Genomic DNA, 10650 nt, shown 5'->3' with positions numbered 1-10650 from the left:
TGAACAAAGGTAGAATTTACATTGTGAAAGACCACATATTAAATGTCCATTCTCAATAATTGTTCATTTATTAAAACACAAGTGGAAAGAAAGTACAACTATAGACCACATTACATTGCTTGGAGCCAGGCCAAGGGGAGGGGCTTGTCAACAAGTGCCTGGTGGTCAGGCTAGCACGTGCAACCTGGCTGGGCTCAGTCACATCTTAACAGAACATATTAATATAATATGCCTGTCTTACAGAAGGTGCACACCTCTTTTTTATTACAGAAGGCTGTGATGACTAACTGAAACCAGACAAAAAAAATTATCTATACAGTAACGTGCATCACAGCTTGTAAATCATAGCACATTTTCCATAAATGCAAAAATGTGAAGAAATAACTGCCTTCATGTCTGGTTATCAACCTTTATTTTTTCTGTTTAAAACAAATGGAAAAACTCAACAACACATAAATATCCATATTTACAGCATCTGTGGTAGTGTAACACAGCCTTCTGCAGTCTTTCTTCTATACTACACCCATCTGGTCCTCATGAGAGCGCTGGTGGAAGACAAAGGATACAGCAGCATCCCAAGACGCTTTCAGCACTTGGTCCCTCAGGCCCTTCTTGTCAGAACAGTGGTTCCAATGGGAGAGGTCACTGTTACAGTCAGCATCATTGTCAGGTTGTCTTGTTTCTCTGCCATTCACACAGCGGCGACAGCGAAACCTAATACAGGAGGGGAAAGAGAGGCTGATTTAGGGCGTGCCATACATTATGATCCATAGTGTGAGATTATTTTCTATCATAAGTTGCGCAGAGAAAAGACATAACTGTGAGCAAATAATTTCATTTCAGTGGAGCAATTAAATTTCTCACGTGTGAAGAACTTAGCAGCAATGAACACAGTGTCTGCTTTGTGCTGCTACAGTCCCCCCCCCCCCCTTTTTTTCACCTACAGAGGAATCCTGCTAACACGAATCAACTGACTTTTGACTGGATGCCCATAGGATCCTTTGATCAACAGTTCAGGTGATTGTGTTAAACGGTTACATTGGTTATTTACTGCGTAGCAGTATATATACTGACAACAGTCACTGGATTACATCACTGCTGAAGAAATCTTTAAAATCAGAAGATTCAAAGGTAAGTTCTGAAGCCTCTGCACTGCTGTCCCATTAATCTGCATGCCCTTTATAATTAAAAATAACGAGGATGAGGCAAGGAAGTGTGCATCATAATCAATCAATTATAATTATAGCCAAAATAGAAATATAACCATGCCACCAAAAAGCTGCTCAGTCAGCAGCAAACACGTTCACTTTGGTGGGATGTGCAGCTACAAGCGATAAATCAGTACAGACCGAGAAACTGTAGCCGTGGCCACAAAGCACAAAGGCTTTTTTGTGTGGCTGTTGAGTTTTACATACGAGGGTCGTTAAATTTAAGCACAAAGAATTTAATTGTGCTGTTGAAATTAAATTATTTTCTTGGATTATGTTTTTTTCTTGAATGCAACTTATGATAGAAAAATAATTCCATACATAGCATAATAATGGCTTCCAACCATTACTATCCACGTCAACCTAGCAATCAAAATGCCATAACTAACAACTTCGAATCACTTTTTACGACAGTGTCAAACCCTCTCAGTTTTGCTCAAATAACTATTAATCTCGAAAACTCACATTAAACTCACTTGGTGTCAGTTCTTGTGCGAAAGCCCATAAACTCTAAAAGCACATGATAGGCTGTCCAGAACATGATAGATGCAAGGATCTAACTGCAGCTGCAATGAGCTCTCAACTCAGACAAGAACACATAACCTTTTACAGCTACGTCACTTGTGCCAAGAAAATTTCTACAAGATATTTGGGCTTTAATTTTAATTTACCATTTCTAGAGTAAATTAAGTTCTCTGGACAATTAGTGGACTGAACAGCACAGACAACGTGTGTGAGTAATGTGTTGTACTTGTCGTGTGTGTCACTAGTGGTCTCTTCGTTGAGAGCGAAGAGTTCTCGGAGTTCGCCCAGAGAGAAGTGACGCTCCACATCCTGCTCTTCATCCACCACACAGCTGCTCAGGGCTTTTTTATGGGCCTGCCTTTGTAGGATCTTCTCTTCAATTGTTCCCGTCTGTCGGGAAACAAGCACATTTCAAAACTGGTAAATCTGTAACCAGCTCAGTGTAGATTTCAAAAGTAACCTGCTGTACTAAAACACTGAATGTGAGGTCCTAAACATTGTTGAAAATGCACTGAACTGACAGAGAGAAGTCGGTAGATGTAGCAGGTCTTCTTCTGACCATCTCTCCACACCCGAGCCATTGCTTGCTCGTCATTCGCTGGGTTCCAGTCGGGATCAAACATCACCAAGCGGTTAGCACCAATCAGATTGAGGCCACATCCACCAGCCTTACTACTCAGCATGAAGATGAACTCTGGGTTCTGAGAAAAAGATGTCTTCAGACGCTGTTCAGAAGTCTTTCAAAGCTCTCAATATTGCTTCAAACTGATTTTCCAACTCACCGACGGGCTGTTGAACTTTTCCACAATCTTGGCTCTTTTCTTGATAGACATTGTGCCATCCAGCCGAACATAGAGGTATCTGACAAAGACACAAAGGAGGAGGAATTAAAATCATTTAAATAGCGCACTTAAAATAGTGATTACTGCAAATATACCTTCTAGATCTGCAGAGCTTTTCAAAGAGATCCAGAGTCTGTGTGTAGTTGGAGACAAGCACCACTTTGTCTCTTGTTGTGGTCTTTGTCATTGCCAGAATGTAGTCGAGAACCAGCATTTTCCCTGAAATAAACAAAGCAATAAATAGAGAGGGGAGGCTGCATGACTTCAAAATAGCACCACCCTTGAGACACATTAGGCACATATACAGAAAATTAGTCTTGAGAAAAGAAGGCAATAATAAAAAAGTTAATTCTTATAAAACAATATTTTATTTAATATTATGTAAATGTAAAATGTAAACATTAGACAAGCTATTAAATTGTGAAAACAACCCTGTTCACATTTTTACTTAGCTTACCTATCTGACTTAATGTTCTGATTACATTCTACTAATCTAATGCTAATCTTCTTCCAGCTAGTAAGTGTGGATGACTTGGAAGACCATCAGAGGAGCTGCACCACGATATGCTGTGCATGTTCTTACCAGAGAGCTGAGGTTCAACATCTTTGGTGGAGTAGTTTGGAGGAAAAAGTTCTAATGCCCCTTCAAATCCCTCCTCACGTTCCACACACTTCTCATAGATAAGAGCTGGATCTGAGAAAGATGGCACTCATTTATATTTTTTCCAAGCAGAAGATAATTCTAGATGTAAGACGACAATCTTGTTTTCTATTAATAGTTTACATTTTAGCTAAATTATGAGAGGACAATTTTTCTGATGATCACTGTAGTGTTCATAGATGCAACATTTTGTGTTACATTTTTCTCACTTACGATTGCACAGTTTCTTGAGCGATGTGATGGAAGACAGGGAGGAGACACTTATTTTGCCCTTTTGTAATGTCTCAATGGGTTTGGCCTGCTTTAGAAAGTGTTTATAGAGCTCTGTCTGTAGAGGGGTCAGCCTGCAAGGAATCATAAAGAGACACAAATTGAAATCAAATTCCATGTAAATTAAATCCTGTTTACATTTTTGTTTTGGGACACTCCAAACTCCCAAAACACCTCCCACAGGACACCCCGAGGGACACGTTCGAATGCCTTCAAAAAGCCTACAAATAATGAAAGAAATGGTATGCTTTAATCTATGCACTAAGTCTGTTGAACCTCAGTATCATTCTCACTACAAACTGTAGCAATACTGACAGAACATTCCACGTCAGGTTTACACAAAATAAAACAATTATAAATGAAACAATAAGCATGTAATATCTTTTAACACTTATATCAAATTGTACCCTGGCCTTAAAATCCATGCGGTTACAGCAATCTGACAGCATAAGGTTTAATTTAATCATTATAAAAACTCACTGTAAAAAAAATAGTTATTGAGAAAAAGCTTTGAATATCATTTTGTCAAAAGACTGAAACAATGATGCTGGTATATTATATCGTGCCACTGATAGACATGAAAGATTTAAAAATAAAAAAACAAAAACATAAATTGTATCAAAGTGTCCCAGACTCTCCGCAGATGCAGCTTTGCTATTGGTATGAGAAACCTATATGATATCCTTCCTGAGTACTCCATATATGGCATGGGTTTTTTCATTTATTCATTTTTAACTTAATTTTTTTTTTTAATCCTACAATACTGCTTTCTTGAGCTATTGTGTTTCCAAAACGTGGCTCTGATACGAGATTTTTAGTAGATGCATGTATGGTTTCAATTTGAAAACCCAAATTTTCATCTTAGTTGATTTATCCTGTTCACAAGATTTTCAGACAACTTGAACAATAACCTTGAGGTCAAAGTCACCAAGATTTTAACTTTGAGATTTTTAATAGACGCACCTATAATATCAATCTGAAAAAAAAACCCTGCGTCACCTCGTTCTCAAGTTATTGTGTTCACAAAGTTGGGTGTCCATGGTGCCCAGCACCCACCCAGCCAGCAGAGTGATGACAATTTATAAAAATTTAAATATTAAAGAAGTTATCTCTGCTTAAAAAAAGAGGGTTCTTCATGTTGAGCACCAATCTACCTACCTGCAGCACACAATCTGCTCAATTTTCATAGGAAGATACTTGGACAAGATATCAGATGTCCTCCTTATCAAACACCTGTTGATACAGAATATGGTCATTACAACAGAAGCAGAATAAAAGAGAGCTCAGTTTGTTGAAGACATTCGTCTAAACACAAAACATATAAAAAAATATTTATTTTTAGGATCCTTGTGTTTACTTGACTCTGTCTGACAAAGACAAAACAAAGGAGCAGGAATTAATATAATTTAATTAACACAATTAAAATAGTTTCTCCAAATGTATCAGAGATTATGCTGCATAATCTAATTCTAAATCGAATCTATGAAAATCAGATAATGAAACAAAAACATGCTGCATTCAATTACAAAATTATATCTTAAAAGAAATCAAAATAAAAGCTAAAAGCCTAGAAATTAACAGGAACAGGTCATCTTATGAACAGGACATAAGATTAAATAAAAGTTTCATCCCCTCTGTGTGTGTCCCAAGGATCCCAGGGGCTATGTTGTCTGGGGAGAGGGAGAGCCATTCAGAACCCCCTGTGCTGCTTTTTGAACAAAATGAAACAAGTGTGGACATTTCTGCAAGACAATGATGCCAAACATGCAGCCGAGGAAACTTTCAATTGGTTTCAGAGCTGCTACAATTACCCGGCCATTCAGCTGACCTGAATCGACCTGTGGGAAGAACTAAAGCTCAGAGTTCATAGAAGTGGCCCACAGAACCTTCACAACCTGAGAAATGCATGCAACTAGGCTCTCCATACAGGAAATGTTGAAGCCGTCATTGCCAACAAAGGCTTTTGTATGAAGTATGAAATCAATTTCAGTAAGTGTGTGAAATACTTTTTTCCTGTATCATTTCTCATTATTACACATAATTTATGAACAGCTATGGGTTCTTTACATGAGTGGATTGAATGGATTGAATGACATCTGGTGAGAATTTTGTGTCAATAGCACTTTTGAAAATATATTTACTTAGAAAACAGCACCAGCACCTGCCTCAAGGCAGTTTATATTATAAGGTAAAGTACTTTAGTGTTGTGTTGCATGAACTTACCTGTTAACTATGCTGATTAGCTCCTTCAGTTTTTCTTCCCCACTCAGTCTTTCTTTATCACTGGCATCTGCATCCCGTCCCTTAAGGATGGGAAGTTCGAATCGCTTTTTAAATTCCTGGGATGTGCCTGCCATCCAGATGAAACGTTAAACAACTCTGATCAGAAAAGAGCTTTTTACCCATTTCTGTATTTGTAATGCTGCTTACCAAGAATACCAGCATTAACAAAGTGGACCAGGCTGAAGTACTCCAGAAGGTCATTCTGTATGGGTGTGCCTGATATCAGCACTCTCCTCTGGGCACTCATGGTGTTCAGGGCCTGATATGTCTGGTTGTCAGAGTTCTTAAGCCGATGGCCCTGTAGAATACAATAGTACTGTTACATCCTAACTTCGAGAGTTCTTGATAGCTCTGAATTGTATGGATAAAGTGAAATACTTCGTCACAGATGATAAGTCCAACTTTTCCCCTGTGCAGAACCTCAGCGTGCAGTCGAAATGTCTCATATGAAATGATGAGGATGGGTGTGTGTGCTCTCAAGCTGCGCTGCGAAATGAAACTCTCTGAAAGAACAGAAAATAAACAAATGACCCTTTAGGGAAAGCTCATCTAACTATTTAAACAATATTAGCAATAGCTCTCAAGTAAAACCATCTTCTCTTAAACTTAAGTCTGCTTGGGCAACAATTTCAATCATGTACACTCTATGACAATGTTTAGAATATTTTTATTCTACTGAAAAAAACTTTTCACTGACAATCACTGAAAGGTCCTCCTTAAGCTGGCAAAAGATATAATGCTGAGATCAAAGATTATTATACTCAGACAATCTGGGGATACACTTCTTTTTGTTTTTTCTTGGCCAGCTGACCAATCAGAGACTGAGCTTTTTAACAGGGCGGGCTCGAAGAGACAGGAGCTAAGACTATAACTTTGGTCCATTGCAAAGCTTTTCCAACAACCTTTCTGTGGATATTTATAATGAGAGAGAAATTAAAGTTAGATACCTAGTTGTCTATTAATGCCTTCCTTTGTTCCTCCATCAATGGCCAATGGTGTGATACGTGTTCCCAGCCACTTTCTGACTTCATTATACCAGTTATGAACCAAGCTTGAAGGTGACACAACAATGGCCTTGTCTATCTCTGGCTTAGTATCAGGGCTTTGGCGTAGCAGGGTCCACATGAGGGTGATGCACTGCAAGGTCTTTCCCAACCCCATCTCATCTGCCATGATGCAGCCATAAGATCCTGGTATGCGTTGGCCCGTCACACACTCCCACATGAACTTTACACCCTTAAGAAATTAAAGACATTAAATGTGAATTTCAAAGAAAAAAACATCACTTAAGGTGAACTACACTGCTTTTTTGGAGCTGTCTGTCTTCTTACTAGTTGGCATAAGATATTAAAGTTTCAGAAGCAGCTTGCAAACTACCTTTGGAGGACTGTAACAAGCTGGATTTGTGGCTAGCTGTGCCATGAGGTACAAATACAATGTTAAATTAAACCGTGACAACATCCAAAACCATTGAAGACATTAAGAATAACTCTAACTGTGCACAGACACAAATCTGTGATTCATTACCATTTTCATTCATATTTTACAAACAAATTTAGCAATTTGTTTGCACTAAACATGTGTGGAAACAAATGAAGACTTGGCAGTCTTGGGTAATTTAAACAGAAGTATTTAAAGACAAGAAGTTTTACATTACAGTTTTTTAATATTCTTGGTTAAACTAACATTTATTCTCTTATAATAATTTAGAGATGATTTCTTTTTGTAAATCTAGAGTCAAGCATGAAATATTCCACAGTACATGTTTAATACTATGATACCGTTGTATGATATGTGCAATACAGTAGCATAGAGTAGTTTATGTGTAAAGATATCTTGTGTTTACCTGTCTCTGATGGGGTCTGAGCACTTTGCCTAACACTGGATCCACAACCACATGAACGGGTAGTTTTTCTCTGAAAAGAGCAAAGATAGCTTGTGTCACACGAGTATTTTTTAAATCACAAACATGAACCGCACTCTGACAAGAAAGTATTGAGTAAAAGATGATGTATTGGAGAAGGAGTTGTGTTTTTGACCTACTTGTCAGCTTTGATCAGGTCATGGGCACTCAGACCTGGAGGCTCGTAAAGAATCAGAGCATCTTCGGCAAAAGGATCATGGAGTGGTCTTCTCACTCCTGCACGCTTTAAACCAAGTGCCCTAATTCCCAGTGATCCTGTAGGTATTTCATTAACACAGCAGTGAAGTAATATGCCTGCTGTACTAAAATTAAAAGAGCCATAGTGAGAGAAAAATGTTACCTGCATAATTTGGAATAGGAATTTTAAACGGTTTGGACAGGATACTTTGAATAAATGCCTCCTGCAGAAAAGATTTTTAACAGGTAAGCCTCGTTAAATCATTAAACTTTATTCACACACAAAATCTATACAGAGATATTTATCTGACAGCTTTTAACAATGCTTACATGTTTTTCACCATCCATACATGCAGGACGGTTGTTGATCTGCGTCAGAGGCTTTCTATGGCTGGAAATGTGGTTTTCTCTCATTTCATTATCGCCTTTTCTTCTTTTCTCCTGCATAAAAAATATAAATAAATAATTAAAATGTTTTTTTAAATATCTGTAAATGGCATACACCATAAATTAGGCCTCCCACTTTCTTCCATGGCTCTTTAAAAAAACAAAACAAAACAACAACAAACATTCAGCAGGTTATCCACTGCTCTAAATGTATGTATGTATGTATGTATGTATGTGTATATATATATATATATATATATATATATATATATATATATATATATATATATATATATATATATATATATATATATTTATTTAGGAAAATCATAGGTCAACGCACCAAACTATTAGGTCGCAGTTAATGGCTTGAATCCCTGTTCATATACTGACATTTCTGGATGTTTGTTTTGTAATTCATAACTCCTGAAAAAAGTAAGCACATTATATTTGTGTGTGTCTTTTAAAAGCAAAAACACTAATGAGGAAGCTGTTTACAGTCTTTTAATAACATACACAAGTGGCAAAAAATGATGGCTGGCTAGATGTGTATAACTCATATTTGTATAATTAAACATATAAAATTACTGTCGCATCTTTACCTTACAATATTAAGCGTCTTGAGGCGGCTGTTGTTGTGATTTGGCGCTACAGTGGTCCCTCGTTTATCGCGGGAGTTACGTTCTAAAAATAAGCCGCGATAGGTGAAATTCGCGAAATAGCCAACTTTATATTTTACAATTATTATAGATGTTTCAAGGCTGTAAAACCCCTCACTACACACTTTATACACTTTTCTCAGACAGGCAAGAACATTTTCAGATTTTCCTCTCTTGTTTAAACACTCTCAAAGTTCAAACCTTCGTAGAAAAATAAGTCCAGTATTATAGAATGAAACCAAAGGCACCCACAGGTGCATTTGATGGTGCAAAACCAGGGGGGTTAGGGGGGTTAGGGGTATTATGACCCCCCCAGTAATCAGACGCTATCAATATAATCCCCCCAATAAAATTATGAATTATCTTGCAGAAATAGGCTGTTGATTTTCTTTACTCATTTCAATTATTACCAGCAAAATAGTTGCATGTTTAATCATCTGGAAATTTACCCAGATTTATTTATTTATTTAGACAGAGATCTTGAACCCCCCCAATGTTCAGCACAAAGTTACGCCCATGAACATACAGTACAGCACTTCAGAGTCACACTGCTAGCGATCGAAAATTTATGTAAATTTGACGTGCTGGACGCTGTACAGGAGATGCGGTACGGAGGAGATTGATTGACAATGGTCGACAGCCAATCAGGACGCAGAACACGATGTGCTATAAAAAACAAAAAACAAACATGTAAAATTGCACAAAAAAAATCCGCGAATCAGCGAGGCCGCGAAAGCTGAACCGCGTTATAGCGATGGACCACTGTATACAAATGAACCTGAATTGAATTGAAAGTTTTAATAGGAAAACCCTTAATCTAAGAAATCAACTTGGGATGTAACACCTACAATTTAAAACATCCTATTCTCCTAGGATGCCTAAAGGCTAAAGTACACGCTTACTTTCCTATTTGAAATGATGTCTAAAGGCAGGTTTAAAAAGGTGTGACACAGGTCAAGAAGCACTCCAACATTAACACCTTAGCTCCAGCAGTGGTCCTGTACTTACAGGTTTATGTGTCCACTCATCTTCACAGTAGTCTCCCTCCTGCTTGCGTTTGGCAATCTGACTGGGAGCGAGACTCCTCCGCTGGGACGGAGGTTCATATATTGGCATTACAATTTCTTAATGAACATCCTAATGTAGTGTGTAGGCCAAATGAAATAACTACGAATACGGCTTATTACTTACCATTTCCACGTCTATTCTATGTGGCTGTAGTAATGCTGAGACGTCTCGCCTCGCCGTGTTGCTAGCGTTTGTTCGTAGTTACCACCTCTGTCTGCTTCTTGTCTGTGCCGGTGTACTCCTCCGGTACTATAAACACTTGTTTAACAAATACGTGTTCCTAGCCTTAACGTGAAACGCACTACTAGGTGTATATAGTTAATAGCAAAAGCACGATAACGTCAGTATACATAAAGTATACGGCGCATTTTCCTCCTCGATTCAACTTGGCGCTAATTGTTGTACAACACTACGGAAAGCCGGAAGGGCAACAAACTGTTGTAGGCTCGATCTTTATTCGTCCTGTTCAATGAAGCAGAATACCCGTTGAGTTCAGTCTGTTATTAGTGACATTTCTTTTCAGCGCTTTATTTGAAATTATAAAGTGAACAGTCAGTCATTACAGTTCAGTTTGTACAGTAGACATACCAGGCAAATAAGAGTAACAATTAGCAGTACAAATAAAATAAGAAGGGTAAATAGGTAA

At 37.9% G+C, this 10650-nt stretch overlaps 1 protein-coding gene across 1 annotated transcript; it reads right to left on the bottom strand.

Annotated features, from left to right (window-relative positions):
- Positions 1-49: 49 nt before the first annotated feature.
- On the bottom strand, positions 50-10440 carry rad54l (RAD54 like). Its single transcript, XM_085137481.1, has 18 exons — positions 10128-10440; positions 9945-10025; positions 8221-8331; positions 8054-8114; positions 7833-7968; positions 7636-7705; positions 6737-7025; positions 6168-6292; positions 5937-6087; positions 5730-5856; positions 4665-4739; positions 3450-3580; positions 3159-3269; positions 2671-2794; positions 2516-2594; positions 2255-2434; positions 1960-2123; positions 50-714 (listed from the first exon to the last, which is right to left on the bottom strand). Exons 1-18 carry the CDS (start codon positions 10128-10130, stop codon positions 513-515), a joined length of 2220 nt encoding a protein of 739 aa, XP_084993607.1. The 5' UTR covers positions 10131-10440; the 3' UTR covers positions 50-512.
- Positions 10441-10650: the final 210 nt, after the last annotated feature.

This window comes from Neolamprologus multifasciatus, chromosome 17 (assembly GCF_963576455.1).
Source record: "Neolamprologus multifasciatus chromosome 17, fNeoMul1.2, whole genome shotgun sequence".
Classification (NCBI taxonomy): domain Eukaryota; kingdom Metazoa; phylum Chordata; class Actinopteri; order Cichliformes; family Cichlidae; genus Neolamprologus; species Neolamprologus multifasciatus.
The sequence above is the reverse complement of the archived record's forward strand: the minus strand, read 5'-3'. Positions and strand labels throughout refer to the sequence as shown.

Excerpts from the sequence above, each read along its gene's own strand:
- rad54l (XM_085137481.1), bottom strand. Across the intron at positions 5,857-5,936 it reads TGTTAATGCTGGTATTCTTG|GCACATCCCAGGAATTTAAA; the intron begins GTAAGCAGCATT and ends TCTGGATGGCAG. Across the intron at positions 715-1,959 it reads ACTAGTGACACACACGACAA|GTTTCGCTGTCGCCGCTGTG; the intron begins GTACAACACATT and ends CTCCTGTATTAG.